At 47.3% G+C, this 23,818-nt stretch overlaps 1 protein-coding gene across 3 annotated transcripts in view; it reads right to left on the reverse strand.

Moving 5' to 3' along the window:
- PPT2 (palmitoyl-protein thioesterase 2) overlaps nucleotides 1-23,818 on the reverse strand; it is a 48,098-nt gene that overhangs the window by 24,090 nt on the left and 190 nt on the right. Inside the window, exon 1 of one of the 3 annotated variants that reach the window (XM_028719934.2) lies at nucleotides 23,569-23,814. The exons of 1 other annotated variant lie outside the window; for it this stretch is intronic. In XM_028719934.2, coding sequence (XP_028575767.2) covers nucleotides 23,569-23,695 — 127 coding nt within the window. In that variant the 5' untranslated portion in view covers nucleotides 23,696-23,814. Of the gene's footprint in view, nucleotides 1-7,111; nucleotides 7,259-23,568; nucleotides 23,815-23,818 lie in introns of those variants that run through there. One more of the 3 variants, XM_077922632.1, reaches the window with a different exon arrangement.

Consider the following 23,818-nt stretch of genomic DNA (forward strand, 5'->3'; position numbering starts at 1 on the left):
ATTAAGTGCAGTCATGAGATATTTCCCCTGTCCGTGCAAACTGAAATGGTACTGCCCAGGCACAGGTTTAGCACTTCAGCGTGAATCAGAGCAGCCTACACTGACTGGCAGCAGCTCTCCAGGGCTCCTGGCAGAGGACATTCCCAGCCCTTCCTGGTGCTGATGCCAGGAACTGAACCCGGGACTTTCTGCAGACAAATTATAAAGCGCCAGCCCTTCCCAGTTTCACAAGGTATTATTGCTCTTATTGAACGAAAAATGACACGAGGCATATCCTCATTAACACATCACCTAATTATCTTGTATTAGTATTTGTATGCTGCCCTTCCCCTTATGGCGCTGGGAGGTGTGCCGAAATCAAACAAACGAGAAGTTCCTAAAAGCTATTTCAACTCACGGGGCAGCATACTTAAAACAACAGGCCAACGGAAGGAAACTGAAATTCTTCCAAACCATTCTACCCCCTCCCAAAATTCTCCTTCGTGGGACTCTCCTTCCTTGGAGGTTTTTTAAACACAAGGTTGGATGGCCATCTGTCAGGGATGCTTGAATTGAGATTCCTGCATTTCAGGGGGTCGGACTAGATGACCATTGGGGCCCCCTAAAAATAAATAATAATAATAATAGTAACAACAACAATAATAATAATTGATTATTCTTTATACCCCACCAATCTGGCTGGGTTTCCCCCAGCCACTCTGGGTGGCTTCCAACAGAATATTAAAATACAATAACCTATTAAACATTAAAAGCTTCCCTAAACAGGGCTGCCTTCAGATGTCTTCTAAAAGTCTGGTAATTGTTTTTCTCTTTGACATCTGATGGGAGGGCGTTCCACAGGGCGGGCACCACCACCAAGAAGGCCCTCTGCCTGGTTCCCTGTAACTTGGCTTCTCACAAGAAGCGAACCACCAGAAGGCCCATGGCACTGGACCTCAGTGTCCAGGCAGAACGACGGGGGTGGAGAGCCTCTTTCAGGTATACTGGGCCGAGGCCATTTAGGGCTTTAAAGGTCAGCACCAACACTTTGAAATGTGTTTGGAAACGTAATGGGAACCAGTGTTGGTCTTTCAAGACCGGTGTTATATGGTCTCGGCGGCAGCTCCCAGTCACCAGTCTAGTTGCTACATTCTTGATTAGTTGTAGTTTCCGGGTCACCCTCAAAGGTACCCCCACGTAGAGCGCATTGCAGTAGTCCAAGCGAGAGATAACTACAGCATGCACCACTCTGGCGAGACAGTCCGCGGGCAGGTAGGGTCTCAGCCTGCGTACCAGATGGAGCTGATAAACAACTCTACAATTTTATTATTCTATGAAAAGCTGGGCAGAAGAGAGATGTCTTTGCCTGTCATCTAAAAGATTGGAGGGAGGTGGCCAGGTGCATCTCATTGGGTATGCAGGGCCACCACTGAAAAGGCCCTTCATCCTGACCCCCACCCACCTGGTCCACACTGGCATTTTCACCAATCAGCACCGCAAGAAAGGGTCCTATACAATGAAGAAGAAGAAGAAGAAGAAGAGGAGGAGGAGGAGGAGGAGGAGGAGGAGGAGGAGGAGGAGGAGGAGTTTGGATTTGATATCCCGCCTTTCACTCCTCTTCAGGAGTCTCAAAGTGGCTAACATTCTCCTTTCCCTTCCTCCCCCACAACAAACACTCTGTGGGGTGAGTGAGGCTGAGAGACTTCAGAGAAGTGTGACTGGCCCAAGGTCACCCAGCAGCTGCATGTGGAGGAGCAGGGAAGCGAACCCGGTTCACCAGATTACGAGACTACTGCTCTTCACCACCACACCACACTGGCTCTCAATGAAGCATCCTTCTAGAAGCCAGATCATTGGATCAATCAGCTCTGCTTTCACTGTGGAGTCTTTCAACCCTGGAATTCCCACGTGTTTGAGGCCCAGGAGTAGTCTGCAATTTGCCCCATAATTATAATTTTAAAAACCTATTTGTTGTCCTCTTCCCTCACGAACCAGGCAACTGCAGGAAGGCAAGCAGAGATTCTAAGATGCATTACATTTGCATATACATTTCTCTCATGCCGGTGCCCTTCCCATTTGGAAGGCAAATAAGGTCAAAGTTTGCACAGTCAGCCAGCAGTTTCGTCACAGAGATGCAAATTTGTTATGGACCTACAGTAGGTTCAGACAGTCAAGCAGTTGTATAATTTCACACCAGTGAGGAAGGCACGACAGTCTCGCACGCCCATTACATACACATGCAAATGAATTTAAAATTGCTGTTTTAATCTGTCGCGCCCTCTTCCTCTCTTGCCATCTGAATAACTAGCTCTTCCCACGATTTAAAATTTGGCACAGAAATCCACCGCTCCATAAGTAACATACGGTGTGATCCACACTAAAAAGGAAACTATCACAGATTGTGATGGGAGGACAGAGCCAGAGAACAGATCCGCAGAAAAATCCTTCCATATGAAAAGGGTGGCTAAGCAGCCAATATTTTATAAGCATACAAGAAAAACGCATTCCATCAGGTGAGCAAGATTCAGATCTTTAAACCCAACAGACTCAAGATTCAGCCCGGCTTAATATCCTGCTTCTTTCTCCAAGCAGTTCTAGGTAGTACGCGTAGTTCTTTCTCTTCCGCCTTTTGTCTTCACAAGAACCCTACTGGGTATATTGAGCTGAGTGTGCAAATGGTTCAAAGTCACCCAGCGAGCTTTCTGGGTGACGATTTGTATGGTCTCCCCAGCCATAGAGGGGCAACTCTGGGTGTAGCCCTAGATTAAGGTTGCCATATTTCATATTTTTTGCCTCAAAAAAAAATTACAGTGGTACTCCGCAAGATGAATGCCTCGCAAGACGAAAAACGCGCAAGACGAAAGAGTTTTCCGTTTTTTGAGTCGTGCTGCAAGACGAATTTCCCTATGGGCTTGCTTCGCAAGACGAAACGTCTTGCGAGTTCTTGCGAGTTTGTTTCCTTTTTCTTAAAGCCGCTAAGCCGTTAATAGCCGCTAAGCCGCTAATAGCCTCTAAGCCGCTAATAGCCGTGCTTCGCAAGACGAAAAAACCGCAAGACGAAGAGACTCGCGGAACGAATTAATTTCGTCTTGCGAGGCACCACTGTAATGCCATTTTTTAGCTCTTTTGAATAGACAGGGCTTGCCATACATCCGGATTTTCCTGGACATTTTTGCCCGGGCACTGCTTCCAACTACAGTATTCTGGGTATTCTGGATATATGGCAACCCCATACGGTGGTACCTTGGGTCTCAAACTTAATCTGTTCTGGAAGTCTGTTCCAAAATCAAAACATTCCAAAACCAAGGTGCACTTTCCCATAGAAAGTAATGCAAAATGGATTGATCCGGTCCAGACTTTAAAAAACAACTCCTAAAACAGCCATTTAACATGAATTTTACTATCTAACGAGACCATTGATCCATAAAATGAAAGCGATAAGCAATGTACTGCTGTCACACAATCAATCAGTCAGTAGCTGAACTGGGTTCCACACAGTCACAAAAACAAAAACAAGAGTCACAAAAACGCAAAATAAATCGCAAAAACAGATAGACCTCAGTGTAACTCTCAAAACGGAAGTGTGGCACTCAAATCGGAAGCGTAACACTCAAAATGGAGCATGTTCGGCTTCCGAAAAAAGTTCGCAAACTGGAACACTTACTTCCGGGTTTGCAGTGTTTGGGTTCCAAGTTGTTTGAGTACCAAGGCGTTTGAGAAGCAAGGTACCATTGTAATAGCACTCTAACCACTGCTCACTGGCGTATTCGCCAGATTTCTGGATGCCAGTTTGGCAAAAGATATTTCCATCTGGCTGGCCCCTCCAGCTTTCTTGAACAGGTAAAGAGAAGAGTTTATTTATTGTATTTATATCACATCTTTTTCTCCAAGGGTTAACCTTCAGTTAATCCCCACAAAGACCCTTTGAGGTGGGTTTAGAGACTGTCACTGACTCCAAGGTCACCCAGTGAGATTCATGACAGAGTAGGGATTTGAACCCTGATCTCCCAGGTCCTAGTCCGACCCTCTAACCACTACACCACGCTGTCTTCCTAGAGTCCTCCTGCTACGGGGCAGCTCTATAAATTAAGTCGCTCAAGATATATGGGGAAAGCAAAATGTCACTTAGAGAAGGATCTAAAACATTTTCCTTGAAGCTTGCATTTGTTTTCTTTTTCCTGGATTGTTTTATTCAATGTTTCAACGTGTTGAAAACTGCTTGGGAGATTCCCCCCCCCCCTAAAATATAAAGCTTTATAGAAATGAAATTAATAAGAATAGGAATAAGAATAAGAATAAAAATTCATTGCAAAAAAAGAAAATGACGCCTAGACTTTCCACTGTGGCAACTGTAACCTAGGTTAAAGGTGCCATTTGGTGATTAGTTTATATAGCTGAGTGTCTAACACTTTTGGGACGCAAGTGGCGCTGTGGGTTAAACCACAGAGCCTAGGACTTGCCAATCAGAAGGTCGGCGGTTCGAATCCCCGTGACGGGGTGAGCTCCTGTCGCTCGGTCCCTGCTCCTGCCAACCTAGCAGTTCGAAAGCACGTCAAAGTGCAAGTAGATAAATAGGTACCACTCCGGCGGGAAGGTAAATGGCGTTTCTGTGCGCTGCTCTGGTTTGCCAGAAGCGGCTTACTCATGCTGGCCACATGACCCGGAAGCTGTACGCCGGCTCCCTCAGCCAATAAAGCGAGATAAGCGCCGCAAGCCCAGAGTCGGCCATGACTGGACCTAATGGTCAGGGGTACCTTTACCTTTCCTAACACTGTTGAGGAGGGAGATTGCCAGCAATGCCATCCCACTGTTGAGAGAATTGCACAGGCTGACAAGCAGTGAGCAGGTGAAGCTCAAGGTGCTGGTTTTGGTGTAGGGAGACCTAAATAGCTTGGGACCATTTGATCACAGCACTCCCAGGTGAAGGTCACCTGCAGTTACCACCTCTGTTGCAAACGCAGTCTCTCTTGTCTTTTGGGCACCCGCTAAAGACATCTGAGATGCCTTCTAACTGAGCCAGCGTACTTTGTCATTGGCACATGCAAACTTCTGCATTTCACAGAACACTTCACCAGGGGGGATGCAGCAGTAGCAGACTCGCAGGCGTGTGTGTGTGTGTGTGTGTGTGTGTGTGTGTGTGTGTGTAAATATACTTAGGTGAAAAAGAGGCCAGGTTTCCAGAGGCTGAACACATTTGCATTGCGGATAAGGAGCTATTTTTCAAAGCCAAAAATACTGAGCCTTGACAATGCTAGGCGATTTGCAAAACTAGGTTACAAAGAACTTAAAACAATGGCCTTTTATTATAATCACCACCACCCAGCGCTCACAAGGGGAGGCATTGCAGTCAGTTGCAATGGCCTACAACCCTGCCCCCTCCAAATCACAAATCATTTTTTTAGAAACCATTGCATAGACTTGCTTTTCCCAGAAAGAACAGAAAAGGAGTGCTTACACCAGGGGTCAGCAACCTTTTTCAGCAGGGGGCCGGTCCACCGTCCCTCAGACCATGTGGTGGGCCGGACTATATTTTGGAGTGGGGGAGGGAAAGAACGAATTCCTTTGCCCCACAAATAACCCAGAGATGCATTTTAAAGAAAAGCACACATTCTACTCATGTAAAAACACGCTGATTTCCGGACCGTCCATGGGCCGAATTGAGAAGGTGATTGGGCTGCATCCGGCCCCCAGACCTTAGGCTGCCTACCCCTGGCTTACACCAACAGAAAAAAACACAATAAGGTGGGTACAATTATTTGTTCCCCCCATTTTATCCTTACAACAATCCTGCAAGGTAGGTTCAGTGGAAAGAGGGGGAAGGGGAGAGTTATACTGTCTTGGGGTTATCCAGTTTGACAGCCAAGTGGGAAATTTGAGTTCAGGCTCCCTCCATTCTGAGGAGCTCCTAGCCACATTGAGGTACACAAACAGAGAAAGCTGGGCTCAACTCCCCATTCAGACATGACGCTCACTGGATAGTCCCTGAGCCCACCAGCTTCTTAGAGACTAAGCCATGCCATGTATAAGGTTGTCTCAAGAATAAAGGGGGCAGGGAGGGAGAGAACTGCTTGCCGTCCTAGAGATAGTGTGGTGCAATGGTTAGAGTGCACCACACTAGGACCTGGCAGACTGGGGTTCAAATTCCCACTCGGCCATCAAGCTCACTGCCTCTCAGTCCACCCTACCTCACAGAGTTGTTTTGGAAATTAATCGAGGCGTGAGGAGAACCATTTATGCCATCCTGAGCTACTTGGAGGAAAGGGAGGGATACTGATATAATATAATTAAAGATAATCAGTCAAACAAACAAGCACAACTGCTAGATAAGTGCAAGACTTAAAAGTTGGAGCCTGGCACTCAGAACTGGCACCTGTTTTGAATATATAAGTAATAATAATAATAATAATAATAATAATAATAATAATAATAATAATTTATTATCTATACCCCGCCCATCTGGCTGAGTTTCCCCAGCCACTCTAGGTGGCTCCCAACAGAATATTAAAAACACATATAAAACATCTAACATTAAAAACTTCCCTGAAGGGCTGCCTTCTAAAAGTCAGACAGTTGTTTATTTCCTTGACATCTGGTGGGAGGGCGTTCCACAGGGTGGGTGCCACTACCAAGAAGGCCCTCTGTCTGTAACCTCGCTTCTCGCAGTGAGGGAACCGCCAGAAGGCCCTCGGGGCTGAACGATGGGGGTGGAGATGCTCCTTCAGGTATACTGGGCAGAGGCCGTAAATAAAAATTCACCCAAGCATGTGCAGAATCCCTCACCACTGAGTCATGGCGCAAAACATTTGGCACTTCACCTGGACACCTTTTGCAACAAAGACTGCGGTTTCTCAGCCCAAAGCAGAGGGGTCTCTGGTCCTCCACCCCAAGCAAGTCCGCCAACCATCGGGGCAATGGGAGTTGTAGTCCGACAACATCCGAAAGTCCACATCTGCCCGTTTTGCCTGCAAACCTGGATTTCCAGCACCTCCCCTATTAGCATCTCTCAGGAAAGACGGCAGGTGGCTTCAGAGATGCAGCAGATGCCCCACTCGGGTTTCAAGGAGTGGGTTGCCTTGCTTCCAAGGAGGAAGGCGCCCCAGATCCTGGGCTTTAGTTATCCCTGAGCCCTTACCTGGCCGAAGGCTGTGTGGATGACACACTCCTGAATCAGGAACTGCTTGCTCAGAGAGACCTCGCCCCAGTGGCCGGTCCTTCTGGCCACCTTCCCAGTTTCTGGGGATTATGAGGACGCCTCCTGGTCCAGCCTCCTCCTTCCAGCCAGTAGCAACACAAGGAGGTGGAGATAGAAGCTCCCTCGGGTGTTTTGGCCCTGGGGTGTTTGTTCACTGCACTGAGGAACACAGGAAGGACAGTGGCTAGAGTAGGATACAGGAGAGTCTTGAGTTCAAATCCCCGCTCAGTCACGAAGTTCTCTGGGTGACCTTGGACCAGTCACTGCCTCTCTCAGTTTACCTCACAGGGTTGTCGCAATGGGAGGAACTGCGTACGCCACATTGAGCGCCTTGGATAAAAGGTGTGATACAGTGTTGGAAATGTAAAGAGAAAGAAGGTTCTTTTTATCATATGTGGTAGGTTAAAGCCTACTGGGAAATAACAACAACAACAACAAATTTTATTTATACCCCGCCCTCCCCAGCCAAGACTCGGCTCAGGGTGGCTAACACCGGATATAAAACAATTGATTGAAATACAACTTAAAAAACAAGATACAACATTAAAATGCAGCCTCCTTTCAGTAGAAACTCAAATCAAAAACTTTTTTTGGGAGAAAAACGTCAAGTCTTCACCAAGGTTAACTATCCAGACTGGTCCTACGTGGGCCAGAAAAAAGCCAGGGAAGTCCCCAAATAGGAGTTTCATCACAGGAGAAAGGGGGAAAAGAGGGGGATGATATATAATGAACTGAAAAGGGTGTTTAAAATAACCTTTGTAAAAAACAACAACCCAGAAGCTTTTCTTTTGGGAATTATAGGGACGGAACTACCTATGTGGTATAGAAACTGATTCATCTATGCGACTACAGCGGCAAGAATGCTACTTGCCCCAAAATGGAAAGAAGCAGAAGTCCCAGCAAAGGAAGAATGGATACAAAAACTTATGGAGTATGCAGAAATGACGAAAGTTGCCGGAAGAATAAGAAATTAAGATAACAAACTTTTTATAAAAGAATGAAAATGGTTCATTGAATATTTACAGATAAGCTGTAAACAGATAAAAACATTGGCAGGATTATTGTAATAACCTGCAGTTTTATAAGAGGATATACTATATTTAAAGAAGATGAATAAATGAGCAAATTAGGTCAATTTGGATATGCGGAAGATACTAAAAATAAATTTAAGGAACCGCAGAAAGAAGGGGAAGGAAGTCAAGTTTTGAAATGTCAAAATGATTGTTAAAATTAATGGAATGCATAAACTTGAAAAGCATAAATTATAAAAAAGAGAAAGAGTGTGATATGAATTAATAAATTCGGATCAATAACACTGGGCTGGAGACCTCAGGCTGCAGTTGAAGGGTGCCCATCTCTGAATGGCCCCCACTTGGAAACAGACCCTGCAAATAAAGAACTAGCACCCACCAGTCGACTCTAGGTTTTTGGCTCTCTGCGTTCCCATTTATTATTTTGAAAAGAGCGCTGTGTTTTAAAGTTGTGCCTGTGATCCGACTCAGCAGGAGAGGGGCCAAAAGGCAATCCTAAAAAAAGGATTGTATAAATGAAGTCAGGCCTGTGCAGAACTTGTCTGAGGCCTGGGGCAGGAGTCTTGAAAGAATAAAGTTATAAACTTTAAAAAAAAAAAAAAAAAAACAGCCCAAACAGCTCAGCCATTAGAGGCTCAGGGGAAAGAGGCTGTCACTCGCCTCTGCTTGGGACTGTCAGGAAGAAAAACTGTTTTTAGCACTCAACATGTAATGAAAAGTGCTAAAAGGGAGGGTGTAGGACAAACGTGGGATGCGGGTGGCGCTGTGGGTTAAACCACAGAAACTAGGGGTTGCTGATCAGAAAGTCGGCGGTTCGAATCCCCACGACGGGGTGAGCTCTCATTGCTTGGTCCCTGCTCCTGCCAGCCTAGCAGTTCGAAAGCACCTCAAAGTGCAAGTAAATAAATAGGTACCGCTCCGGCGGGAAGGTAAACGGCGTTTCCGTGCGCTGCTCTGGTTCGCCAGAAGTGGCTTAGTCATGCTGGCCATGTGACCCGGAAGCTGTACGCCGGCTCCCTCGGCCAATAAAGCGAGATGAGCGCCGCAACCCCAGAGTCGGCCACGACTGGACCTAATGGTCAGGGGTCCCTTTACCTTTAACTTTAGAACAGACAAAACAGCCCAGCCTACCCCTCCTCTGTTCTAGTTGGTTAATTTATTGAAGTGTTAGAGAACTTTCAAAAACCAAAGAAAAACACACATTGTAAGAATATTTCCTGCAGTGCTTAATAAAGCTACAAAGGATGCCTCCATAATGATGGAGACTTTCTTCAATTGTTGAAGGCCTTTTCTGCTCTATAATATTAAACACCACCCAAGAACCTGCATGAAGATACAGTGGTATCTCGGGTGAAGTACTTAATTCGTTCCGGAGGTCTGTTCTTAACCTGAAACTGTTCTTAACCTGAGGTACCACTTTAGTTAATGGGGCCTCCTGCTGCTGCCACGCCGCCGCTTCACAATTTCTGTTCTCATCCTGAAGCAAAGTTCTTAACCCGAGGTACTATTTCTGGGTTAGTGGAGTCTGTAACCTGAAGCGTATGTAACCCGAGGTACCACTGTAAATTCAGAATACAAAAATCAATTTAGGGGGAATTCTGTAAAATGATTCTTAGTACTGGGTTTGCCCAGTCACTCTGGGCGGCTCCCAACAGAATATTTAAAAAACACAATAAAACATCAAACAGTAAAAACTTCCCTAAACAGGGCTGCCTTCAGATATCTTCTAAAAGTCAGACAGTTGTTTATTTCCTTCACATCTGAAGGGAGGGCGTTCCACAGGGCGGGTGCCACTACCGAGAAGGCCCTCTGCCTGGTTCCCTGTGACCTCACTTCTTGCAGGGAGGGAACCACCAGAAGGCCCTTGGAGCTGGACCGCAGTGTCCGGGCAGAACAATGGGGGTGGAGATCCTCCTTCAGGTAGATCTCTGGATGCTATGTTGAGCAACTGACATCTCCATCTGGCTAGGGGGTGCTGAGGCGCTGCACTCAAAAGGCATGCGTCTTATGCCGGGGCGCCAACCCCATGGGGCTGAGGCCTCTACAGCCCCCTCAATGTCTGCTGGGATGGGGCTCAGCCCCCCCCCACATATCCTGAGGAGGCCTGGCAGGATGTTGTCCCTGGCTGCCAGTGTGGTGTAGCGGTTAAGAGCAGTGGACTCGTAATCTGGTGAACCGGGTTCGCTTCCCTGCTCCTCCACATGCAGCTGCTGGGTGACCTTGGGCCAGTCACACTTCTCTGAAGTCTCTCAGCCCCACTCACCTCACAGAGTGTTTGTTGTGGGGGAGGAAGGGAAAGGAGAATGTTAGCCGCTTTGAGACTCCTTCGGGCAGTGATAAAGTGGGATATCAAATCAAAACTCTTCTTCTGCAGGGCTTCTCCTGGATGTCATGCCAGGCCAGGCAGTGTTGAGAGACGCCGCACAGACCTGGTCGGCCTCTCCTTCATCACGCATGGAACATGCAATGCTCGTGACATCATGTGCGCTGCATGCCTAATGTCACACACACACACACCAATGTCAGGCACGACTCGGCACCCGTGGCCTTGTGCTCCTGCGCTGCCCTGCGGATCAGCTGGCTCACGGGGCAGCAAACTATGCCTCTGTGCTGCTGCATGAGCTGCAATCCGCGGCGCACTTTCTCGAGGGTAAGAAAGCCCCTCTGGAGGTGGCGGGGGCTTACTTCCAAGCAAATAAATATCAATAATAAATTTCATTTGGTGGGGGGGAGAGAAAGGCGCCTAGACATTCTGTTGTGGCAACCGTAACCTAATGTGTGCCTTGGCGATTAGCTTTTAAACCTGAGTTTTTAACCTGTCATGGATGCTTTAGCTGAGATTCCCGCATAGCCAGGGGTTGGAATAGATGACCCCGGCGGTCCCTTTCAATTCAACAGAGTAGGCATGATTCTATTCTGCCACCCATTTGCCACTGTGGCCTCAGCAGCCAGTCCTCTGGGACAGAGAGACAGAGCTTCCTCTCTGCTCCCTTTTAATTGCTTTCTTGCTGGCATCTGGCCATGTTGCCAACCTCGGTGACTCACCCTCCAATTAAAGTTACTGCACAATCCCCAGCCACAGGAACAAAAGCCTGAGAAGAACGCAGAAGAACTCCCGGCAGTCAAACAGATCATAACAGAGATTTATAAAAAGTCACAGTGACCAGGTAAACTTCTTCCGTAATTGCAGAAGGAGAAAGGGCGCCAGGCAAAGGATTACAGAGCACAAGGCATGGGGAACCTCAAAGCCAGGGTGTGGGTGGGTGTCTAATGCGGCCCTCCAGGCCTGCCTATCTGGCCCTTGAGACTTTGTACAACCCGCATCTCCCACTGGCTTCTTCCTCTACTGACTATACCTGGAAGGAATGCATCATTGAACTTCAATAATCCCTCTTTACTTGTTTGAATGGAGAGTAGAGCGTTTTTGGCATCACCCACCATCTCTATGTGGCCCCCTGAAGGTTGCGCACGATGGGATGTGGCCCTCCAAGCTGGAGGTTACAGAAAAGGAAGCCAGGCTTATTCCCAGGTAAATGGTTTTAAGATTGCTCTCTAAGTGGTCTACAAAGACCATCAGCAATAATAATAATAATAATAATGTTTGTTTATTTATTTATTTATACATACATACATACAGTGGTACCTCAGGTTACAGACGCTTCAGGTTACAGACGCTTCAGGTTACAGACTCTACTAACCCAGAAATAGTACCTCAGGCTAAGAACTTTACCGCAGAATGAGAACAGAAATTGCGGGGCAGCGAGAGGCCCCATTAGCTAAAGTGGTACTTCAGGTTAAGAACCGGTCCTCCAGAACGAATTAAGTTCTTAACCAGAGGTACCACTGTACATACATACCCCACCCATCTCTCTGGGTTTCCCCAGCCACCCTGGGCAGCTTGGAGCAGAATATTATTAATAATGATAAAAAATTGATAAAACATCAAACATTAAAAACTTCCCTAAACAGGGCTGCCTTCAGATATCTTCTAAAAGGGCGGACGCCACCACCGAGAAGCCCCTCTGCCTGGTTCCCTGTAGCTTCACTTATTGCAGTGAGGGAACTGCCAGAAGGCCCTCAGAGCTGGATCTCAGTGTCCGGACAGAACGATGGGGGTGGACGTGCTACTTCAGGTATACTGGGCCGAGGGGAAAACTACTGTTTTATATTCTAAGACAGAAAGTGTTTTCTGTTCGTAGAATCATAGAATCAGTGTGGGAAGGTACCCCAAGGGTCATCTAGTCCAACCCCCTGCAATGCAAGAATTTCAACTAAAGAATCCATGACAGATGGACATCCGACCTCTGCTTGAAAACCTCCAAGGAAGGAGAGTCCGCAACCTTCCAAGCTGTCCCACTGTTGAACAGATTTTACTGTCAGAAAGTTCTTCCTGGTGTTTAGTCATAATTTCCTTTCTTGTAACTTGAAGCCATTGCTCCGAGTCCTGCCCTCCAGAGCAGGGTATTTGTAAGCCAACCAGGGAGCCTTTTGCGCATAAAAGCAGGATGCGTTGCTGCTTTTTAAAAATGCTACTCCAATATAATATGCTATTACTAAAACGTTCTAATCTCAAAACAGCCATTACTAATTTATGAGAATATTTTTATCCTGCACCTTCCGTTCCATCCCATCCCCCAGAATAATATCATTAAAATGCTAACAATATTAAAAATATATGAACAATTCAAAACCCCAGAAGAAAGAGCCTAGCAAACAGTACAAAAAAAGACCAGCGCTACACTAGGAAAAACATGCATCTTTCCAAAAGCATATTTCTTTTAATAATGACCCAGAAAAACTACGATAAATATTTATATGCAAGATAGATTTTTTTGCTCAGGCCCTGAATCTTTAGCAGAACAGCTCTATACTTGTCTACAGTTGTACCTTGGTTTTCGAACAGCCTAGTTCTCAAACGTTTAGGCTCCCGAACAATCAAAACCTGGAAGAGACTGTTTCAGTTTTCGAACGTTCTTTTGGAAGCCAAACGTCCGATGAGGCTTCTGATTGGCTGCAGGAAGACGTGCTCTGGTTTTCGAACATTTTGGAAGTCAAACGGACTTCCGGAACAGATTCTGTTTGACTTCCAAGGTACGACTGTACTCAGAAGCAAGTCCCACTCAGCCCAAAGAGGCTTCCCCCAAATGGCTATAGAATTGCAGCCTCAACCTCTTGTTGAAACGAATATCCTGATATAGGAACTTGGGAAACTGCCTCAGACAGAACCAGGCCCATTGGTTAATCTAGCTCACTGATTAGGGTTCCAGGCAGGATGCTGGAGATTGCACCTAAGATGTTTTGCATGAAAAGATTCTCAGCCACTGAGCTATGGCCTTTCTTAGGCAGGAATAAACAGCTGCACAGATATAAGATGGGGGACACCTGTCTTACTAGCAGTACATGTGAAAAGGATCTAGGGGTCTTAGTAGATCACAAGCTGAACATGATAATAAATTTATTATTATTATTATTTATTTATTTATTTATTATTATTATTATTATTATTTACTTATACCCTGCCCATTTGGCCGGGCCTCCCCAGCCACTCTGGGCAACTTCCAACAGAATATTAAAAACACAGTAAAATATCAAACATTAAAAACTTCCCTAAACACGAGTCAGCAGTGCAACGCAGCAGCAAATGAAGCAAATGCTATTCTATTTTTTATTATTATTCTACTTTAAAGTATTTTTTTTTAAATTTGCTCAGTTTGCATTATCACCAACACAAAATTACATCTTTGATTCAAAACTTCATGTCCTCAGCCCCCCCCCCCCGTTCTGCAGTTGCTAATGCAATATCTTTTACCTCTGCATCTCAAAGTCCAGTTTATTTTTCTAATTATCCTTCATAGTCCATTATTCTCACTGCACGATGTTAAGTCAACCCTACCAATGACTTTAAATTGTGTATAACCAATGACTTGAATTTGTGTATAATAATTTTTCAAATATTCTGGGCCGCATCAACAGACGTACAGTGTCCAGATCAAGGGAAGTAATAAGGTAAAGGTAGAGGTACCCCTGCCCGTACGGGCCAGTCTTGACAGACTCTAGGGTTGTGCGCCCATCTCACTCAAGAGGCTGAGGGCCAGCGCTGTCCGCAGACACTTCGGGTCATGTGGCCAGCGTGACAAGCTGCATCTGGCGAGCCAGCGCAGCACACGGAACGCCGTTTACCTTCCCGCTGGTAAGCGGTCCCTATTTATCTACTTGCACCCGGGGGTGCTTTCGAACTGCTAGGTTGGCAGGCGCTGGGACCGAACAACGGGAGCGCACCCCGCTGCAGGGATTCAAACCGCCGACCTTTCGATCAGCAAGTCCTAGGTGCTGAGGCTTTAACCCACAGCGCCACCTGCGTCCCTAAGGGAAGTAATAGTCCCACTCTATTCTGCCTTGAAGAAGAAGAAGAGTTTGGATTTGATATCCCGCTTTATCACTACCCTAAGGAGTCTCAAAGCGGCTAACATTCTCCTTTCCCTTCCTCCCCCACAACAAACACTCTGTGAGGTGAGTGGGGCTGAGAGACTTCAGAGAAGTGTGACTGGCCCAAGGTCACCCAGCAGCTGCAGGTGGAGGAGCGGGGAAGCGAACCCAGTTCACCAGATTACGAGACTACAGCTCTTAACCACTACACCACACTGGTTCTCATACCCTGGTCATACCACAGCTAGAATACAGTCATACCTCGGGTTACAGATGCTTCAGGTGGCGCATTTTCGGGTTTCGCACCACGCCGAACCCATAAGTACCAGAACGAGTTACTTCCGGGTTTCGGCGCTCGCGCATGCACAAAAACACCAAATCACAACCTGCGCGTGTGCAGATGTGGCGCTGCGGGTTGTGAACGTGCCTCCCGCATGGATCATGTTCTCAACCAGAGCGTCCACTGTACTGTGTCCAGTTCTAGGTGTCACAATAAAAGAAGCAGGGCTTTTTTGCAGCCGGAACTCGCCGGAACTCAGTTCCAGCTCTTCACCATTGACATTAGAAGAGAAGGAAGGAGGCGTTCATGGTGAGTTCTGGCAGCTCCTTTTCTAGCAAAACAGCACTGTTAAGAAGGAGATTGAGAAGCTGGAAGGTGTGCAGAGGAGGGCAACCAAGATGATCAAAGGTCTGGAAAGCAAGCCTTATGGGGAACAGTCATGGGAGCTGGGTATGTTTACCCTGGGAGATGTTTAGCCTGAGAGGAGATAGGATATCTTCTTCAAATATCTCAAGGGCTGTCACATGGAAGAGGGAGCAAGCTTGTTTTCTCCTGCTCTGGAGGGTTAGATCCAAAACAACAGATTCAAGATACAGTGGTACCTTGGGTTAAGTACTTAATTCGTTCCCAAGGTCAGTTCTTAACCTGAAACTGTTCTTAACCTCAAGCACCACTTTAGCTAATGGGGCCTCCTGCTGCCGCTGTCCTGCCACCGCTTCACAATTTCTGTTCTCATCCTGAAGCAAAGTTCTTAACCCAAGGTACTATTTCTGGGTTAGTGGAGTCTGTAACCTGAAGCGTATGTAACCCGAGGTACCACTGCACAGTCATACCTCGGGTTACAGCCGCTGTAGGTTGCGTTTTTTCGGGTTACAGACCGCCGAAACCCGAAAGTACCATAACGGGTTACTTCCGTGTTTCAACAGTCGTGTATGCACAGAAGCGCTAGATCACGCTTTGCGCATGTGCAGAAGTGCCGAATCGCAACCCGCGCATGCACAGACACACCGCTGTGGGTTGCGGACACTGTGGGTTGCGAACGTGCATCCCGCATGGATCACGTTCGCAACCTGAGCATCCACTGTACAATAAAGGAGATTCTGGCTAAACATCAGGAATAACTTTCTGAGCTGTTCAACGGAGGTTCAACCTTGGGAGGTTCTGGACTCTCCTTCCTTGGAGGTCTTTGAGCATAGGTTGGGAGGGCCATCTGCTATGGATGCTTGAGCTGAGATTCCTGCATTGCAGGGGGTTGGACTAGATGACCCTTGGGGTCCCTCACAATTCTACAATTTTACGATTCCATGCATCTGAGATGAGTGAGGTGGGGACAGGGCGTATGACAACCACAGCCTACAAGCAGCCTCTAATGGGTGAGACGCAGTCCTCTGCACCCCCAGTTCCCGAATCACTAAAAGTCTAAAGAAGCACCTCAAACTGAGCACAGAATCAAAACGAGGTTGTGTTTCTGTGCTTTGCACACACTCTCATTTCCCAGCGTCGGTGGCACAGCGAAAGCTTCATCCACTGCCCCCTCTCCTTGCCAGTCTCTTGTCGAAATCAGTGGCACTTCAATTTGCTTCCTTTTGCCCAAATCATATCTGTTCCCTTCCAGTGAAACATTACACCCGGCTCAGCAGAGGCGTGCAACAGTAAACAAGACGGGGCGAGGAGCCACACGCCAAATTAACAGCAACAACACACCCGACGAACACACACCGACATGGAGAAACAGTGAATGAGCCACACAGATTCAGAAGCAAGAGGGGGTTTGCAGGCAGCGAGCGAAGCATATTTCTAGATTGTCCCACAGAGAAAGCATAAAATAATTAAGTGTTAAGATACTTATTCTTGGGTGGATGATGGAAACAAGACACCACAAGGGTGCCAGAAAGCAAACACACAGAAGAACCCAGTGGGATTTGCCCCCCCCCTTAATTTGGGTTTTGTTTTTTCCATTTCTAGATGTTACTGAACTACAACTCCCGTCAAGGATCCTGAGATCACGTTAAGGGTAGCCAAATTCTGTGCAATTGCCATAAAACTTAGGGAACAAGCTGTGCTATCATAATCATTAAGGCCTTAAATGATAATTTTAGGTTATACCTCGGGTTGAAGTAGCTTCAAGTTAAGTATTTGCGGGTTGCGCTCTGCAGCAACCCGGAAGTAACGGAGCGCATTACTTCCGGGTTTCGCCGCTTGCCCATGCACAGATGCTCAAAATGACGTCACGCGCATGCGCGGAAGCGGCGAAACACGACCTGCGCACACGCAGCTGCGTCTTACGTTTAATTCAGGATGCGAATGGGGCTCCGGAATGGATCCCATTCGTATCTAGAGGTACCACTGTATGTTAGTGACCAGGTTTTAATTTATATATTTTTTAACGGTTGCTATATCTGTATTGTCCCTGTTATACCTAATTGTAAATTCAAATGTATCCCTATCATGTTTTATGACTTCCTTGATATTGTATGTGGGCTGGAACTGGTCTGTGACCGAAATAATAAAATTCATTTGAACTATAGCTCCCATCATTCCTAGCCATTGGGTCTGCTTGTGTGAGCTGATGCAAGATGTTGTTCAGCAGCAACAAGATCCCTTTCAGATCTTTTAATTGTTTTATAATGTGTGCATCTGCCGCCCTGGGCAGCTTCGGGAGGAAGGGCGGGATAAAATAAATTTAAATAAACACATAATATTTTATACTATTAACAACATCTGGGGGCCCAGTGGTTCCTGGCCCCTGCCCTAGTCGCTCCCAAACCACTTCCTTCCAGAAATTTCACACCCAGGCTTGTTCAGTCAAGCTGCCGTTTGTCAGGAACTCTCTGCCAAGATGGCAACACTAGTAGAATCATAGAGTTGGAAGGGACCCTGAGGGTCATCTAGTCCAACCCCCTGCAATGCAGGAAGATGCAGCTGCCCCATACGGGAATCAAACCTGCAACCTTGGCGTTATCAGCACCATGCTCCAGCCAGCTGAGCTATCGAGGCTCATTTTCCTTCTGTTCGCTCAGCATCTCTCAATCTGCTCTTTAGCTGTGGTCACTCATCTTCATCATCCTCATTATTTATTGCATTTTTATCCCACCTTTTTATCCAAGGAGCTCTCCATCTCTAGATTATCCTCACAACAAACCAGGCTGAGAGACTGTGTCTGGCTACGACATGGGGGTCGGATCAGGCCCAATCGCCTTCTAAATCCGGCCCACAGACGGTCCGGGAATCAGCATGTTTTTACATGAGTAGAACGTGTCCTTTTATTTAAAATGCATCTCTGGGTTATTTGTGGAGCATAGGAATTTGTTCATTTTCTCCCCAAAATATTGTCCGCCCCCCCCCCACAAGGACTGGGGGCCAGTGAACCAGCCCCCAGCTGAAAAGGTTTGCTGACCCCTGGGCTATGAGGTCACCCAGTGAGCTTCATGGCCTAGTGGGAATTCGAACCCTGGTCTCCCGAGTCCTAGTCCAACATCCTAACCACTATGCCACACTGAACCGAATCATGCCTTGCATTGCCAGGGGTTGGAATAGTTGGAATGACCCAACTCTGAGATTCTATGCCAAGTGGTGCTTCCAAGCAAAGTTCAGCCATCATTGCAAGTGTACATAATATTCTGAAGTTCATTTTCTTGCATTTATGTCCCCCGCTTTCTTTAATCATGGAACCCAAGATGGTGTTCATGTGGTTACCAAGGAGGTCATGCACCCAGGCACTGACCAGACCCAACGATGCTTAGCTTCAGAAAGGTGGGTGGACCATATGTCTTCAGACTGCCAAAATCTCTTCTTAAAAAAAGGTAAAGGTAAAGGACCCCTGACAGTTAAGTCCAGTCACGGACGACTCTGGGGTTGCTCACTTATCTCGCTCTATAGGCTGAGGGAGCCAACGTTTGTCTGCAGACAGTTTTTCCGGGTCATGTGGCCAGCATGACTAAAACGTTTCTGGCGAAACCAGAGCAGCGCACGGAAACGCCGTTTACCTTCCCGCCGGAGCGGTACCTCTTTATCTACTTGCACTTTGACGTGCTTTCGAACTGCTAGCTTGGCAGGAGCAGGGACCGAGCAACAGGAGCTCACCCCGTCGCGGGGATTCGAACCGCCAACCTTCAGATCAGCAAGCCCTAGGCTCAGTGGTTTAGACCACAGCGCCACCCCTGTCCCCAAACCTCTTCTTAGTAGTTATAAAACCAATTGCAACACACATGCTAGAACAATTCCATCAAAATATTGCAACATCCATAATTAAAATGTGCAATAATGCAACCCCATTAAGATGGAAAAACAGTTAAAACAGCAATTAAAATTATCATATCATATCCTGGGTGCCAGTTGGGGGGGGGGAGTAGGATTGCAGTATTTTCCCACCAACAAAAATATGACTCTTTAAACATTAGTTTACGGCAGTCAAAAGAGGAGATTGGGGCAGAGGTGTTCAGTTGCCTCTTCCCATGCATGTGTCCCAATGACCACATAAACAACTTTATAATAAAATAATAATAATAAATTTATGCCCTGCCCATCTGGCCAGGTTTCCCCAGCCACTCTGGGCGGCTCCCAGCAGAATATTAAAACACGATAAAACATCAAACATTAAAAACTTCCCCAAACAGGGCTGCCTTCAGATGTCTTGTAAAAGTAACATAGTTGTTTATTTCCTTGACATCTGATGGGAGGGCATTCCACAGGGTGGGTGCCACTACCGAGAAGACCCTCTGCCTGGTTCCCTGTAACCTCGCTTCTCGCAGTGAGGGAACTGCCAGAAGGACCTCGGCGCTGGACCTCAGTGTCTGGGCTGGACGATGGGGGTGGAGACGCTCCTTCATTTATTTAGGTAAAGGGACCCCTGACCATTAGGTCCAGTCGTGGCCAACTCTGGGGTTGTGGTGCTCATCTCGCTTTATTGGCATGACTAAGCCGCTTCTGGCGAACCAGAGCAACACATGGAAACGCTGTTTACCTTCCCGCTGGAGCAGTACCTATTTATCTACTTGCACTTTGACCTGGACCTGGGAGACCAGAGGGTCAAATCCCCACTCAGCCACAAAGCTCGCTGGGTGATGTCAGGCCAGTCATTTCCTCTCAGCCTAACCTACCTCTCAGGGGTGTTGTGGGAAGTAAACGAAGAGCGAAGAGCCATACATGCCACCTTGGGCTCCTTGTAGCAAAAAATGGGGTATAAATGCACAAAGTCAGTAAATAAATACTGCTGTAGCACAGAGTACAGAAGGTGGCCCCAGAGCAAGTCTTTAGCTGCAAATACTCTGCTTGAAAGCACGTGAGCACAAATCGCATGCAGGTGTCTCAGGAGGAGCAAAAAAGGGCAAAAACATAGCTGTTCTTTTGTGCAAAATAAAACAAAGTTACGAAAAAGAATTTCAATGTGCAAAATTTATACTGCTCACTGTGCAGGATCTTGCTTTTTCATAATGCAGGACTGATGTCAGATGCTTGGTTGTTGTTTTTTAATGTGTAGGGAATTTAGGTCCATAACCACAAACGGCCACAGAAATGTTGCGCAGTTGTTGCGCACCAATTGACCCAGGACAAAGCCCATGCAAAACCAGTGGTGGGAAGAAAACGTGTGCAGTCAAGTTAAGTTCAAAAGTTATTTTATCTATTCAATTCTGGAATTAGAAACCAATGTTCCAAGTACCGGTCATTCACCCGTTTCTTCACACTTATTGACAAAACACCAATGTTGCTGGACTCCAGCTTCCATTATCTATAGCCACTGGCTGGGGTTGATAGGAGTTCAAAAACATCTGGAGGGAGGGACATGGGCCCCTTTACTCTCTACCAAGTAGAACGCAGCGAACATATTTTTCCTGGTTTCTCAGTAAGACAGGAGCAACAGGGTTTAGTGAGCAGGAGGAATATGTGACAGGGAGCTGTTCAGACTCTGAGGCTGAAGCAGAGGAGAGGAATTAGGATACTGCTGAAGAACCCAGGGGGGTCTCCCTCTCCTGCTGCGACAAGCCCACCTCCACCCTGGTTTCGAAGAACGTGCTGACTATTGAGGAGGGCAGAACAGAGGCCAGAGGGAGGCAGTTTGAGACTGCTTGGGAAACATCCAGGAGAGGAGGAGCCTTAGAAAAGGTGGAGGGCAGGGACCTGCTCCACAGGGGCAAGACCTACTGCGAAGTGTTGCCGAGTTGGGTGTCGTTTCCTTGAAGAGTTAACTTCACCGACAACTGACCTGCTGCATCCGACTCCAGCCTTGACACCCACATGGCTACAGCCCTGGGAAAAGTCCTTCCCATCTCGTGGGAAGTTTCCAAAGTCACATCCCAGAGTTTCCCCCCATACCTCTCCATTTGTCACTGACAAATTCTGGACTGTCCAGTTTTTGGAGTTGTTTTCTGGGACTGGGATGCAATCGCATCCCACCAAATTCAGGTTGCACAATTATAATTGCTTGCAACATGGAGATAGGCTGGATGTTTTGCAACAAGGAAAGTGGTGGAGGACAGGCACTGGGAGGTGTGACCTGGGTCTGATGCAACTCCTCACCTAGGCTTCCTGCCAGCAAATCAGTGTGCATGCTCAATAAACAGGTTGTCTGGAAGTGCCCTTTCTTAGGGTGAGGAGGCAGCTAAGGCTGAGCAGACAGGCCATGCTGCAAAGAAGTGGTGGATTAAAAGTCCCAGAAAGGACAGAGGGAACACAGGAAACTGCTATTGGCCCATCAGACTCAGTAATGTCTACACCAACTAGCAGTTCTTAAGATTTCAGGCAGAGAAACTCTCCCAGCCATACCTGGGGATTGAACCTGGGACTTTATATGTACCAGGCAAGAGCTCTACCACTGAGCTATAAACCTTCCTCAAGCTATGGAAGGGGATGGGGAAGAGCAGAAGCTGCATCTTAATTTTTAAGACCAGTTCATCATCAGTTCTATTAAAAGGAACCCATTTTTTCCCCTGCTTAGAGGCAAGAGAGTATCTCTAGAAAGACTTATTTGTTCCTAAAGGTGCAAGCATGGAATAGCTGACCAATCCTCAGAAGAGAGGGGAAGGAGAGGAGAAGGAAAAGCAGGGTGCCTACACATCACACATTTAAAGGACACTGCTTCCTGCAAAAGAATCTTGGGAACTGTAGTTTGCTACGGGTGCTGGGAATTGTAGCTCCATAAGGGACGCAGGTGGCGCTGTGGGTTAAACCACAGAGCCTAGGACTTGCTGATCAGAAGGTCGGCGATTCGAATCCCCGCGACGGGGTGAGCTCCCGTTGCTCGGTCCCTGCTCCTGCCAACCTAGCAGTTCGAAAGAACATCAAAGTGCAAGTAGATAAATAGGTACCGCTCCGGCGGGAAGGTAAAAGGCGTTTCCGTGCGCTGCTCTGGTTTGCCAGAAGCGGCTTAGTCATGCTGGCCACATGACCTGGAAGCTGTATGCTGGCTCCCTTAGAAAATAAAGCGAGATGAGCGCCTCAACCCCAGAGTCGGTCACGACTGGACCTCATGGTCAGGCGTCCTTTTACCTTTACCTTAAGAGATAAACTGCAGTGCCCAGGACTGTTTGCGAAATTTGTGTGCCTTAAGATTAGGGTGTGTACGCAACCTAAGCTAAGGCAAGTGAAAAGCACAGTAATGAAGGTAACTACTGAGCAGCGCTACCTCACCATTTGGAGAAGGGAAGAATTTCCTAGTGGGGATGCGGAACCTGTTAGCGCTGCAAAAATTGACTTATTTCCTCTCTCCTGTCCAGCCCCTAAATATACATAATACAAAGGAACAGCTTCAAAGTCACAGGCTGTTGGCCAGAGCAGTAACTAATCCTACCCTGCCACTGCATCAAACTATTTTTTGGTTTTGCTGTTGTCGAAATGCCGGTGTGTTCGTGCTCTGAGCTCCTTTGGGAGGAAAAGTGGGGTATAAAACCGATGCACAAATGCAACACAACACTCCCTCCCAAAAAAAGATGAATTTCTCTCCCTCCCTCCTTCCCTCTCTCTCTCTCTCTCACACACACACACACACACACACAAAGCCACAAAAATTAGCGAGATCCTGTGAAAATTCAACGCTGGCACCAAAAGAGCCGCACGGCTGAAGCAATCCTGAGATTGCAAGCAGGGTTTTCACCAATGGATTGGAGCAAAGCGCGATTCTGCTCCTTTCGATTTGAACAGCAGCCAGACGTGCAGGCGCTAATGTTGCGAAGCGCCTCTCTTGCGCACCAAGCTGTGCTTCAAATAAATAACTACAGCAGCCGGCAAGCTCGGCAGAGAACGAAAGCAGCTGCGAACAAAAGCCCTCCTCCACTTTTCCTTCGGTAGGCACTGAGTTATTTGCCCCGCCGAAACGACTATAACCGCCGCCCCCCTCCACATTTCTTTTGCGCCTTTTGTAAATTTGCAAAACGCTGGCAGGAAGAAACCCGCCCTTTCTTTCCCCAGTGATCGAGAAACTAAGGCGTCCCCTCTCCACACAACCTCATTGCAAAGCCATAAATATATATATATATAAATAACTCCGGGTCATAAAAGCCGCTTGGGCTCCTGTATCTTTAAGGGCTGCCGAGCGGGGAAAATTCCATCAGGTTCGCCTTCTCCCGACGGTGCAGCTAGGAGAAGGGGGGGTGGGCGCTGGGCAGCCACCCCGGAGGGAAAGTCCTTTCTGCGTGTGCAACTCTCCAAAAATACAGTATCCATACCTGGAAACCTCAACGGAGGCCAAAAGGAAAAGTCGACGCGACCCTCCCGGCTCCCTTGCAGGCCCTTCTCCAGCCACAACAGATCCGTATGAATGATCTCTGTTGCAGATCCCCGATCAAGCCCCATTCAGCATCAAACCAAACCCATTCCCATCCTCGCCCCACACGCTCCCAGCTTAAGATCGTGGAAGAATTCGCCACCCCGCCTCTCCTGAATGGGATTCCCCAGCTGTAAACCCCATTAATTCGC

Source organism: Podarcis muralis, chromosome 2, assembly GCF_964188315.1.
Source record: "Podarcis muralis chromosome 2, rPodMur119.hap1.1, whole genome shotgun sequence".
Taxonomy (NCBI): Eukaryota; Metazoa; Chordata; class Lepidosauria; order Squamata; family Lacertidae; genus Podarcis; species Podarcis muralis.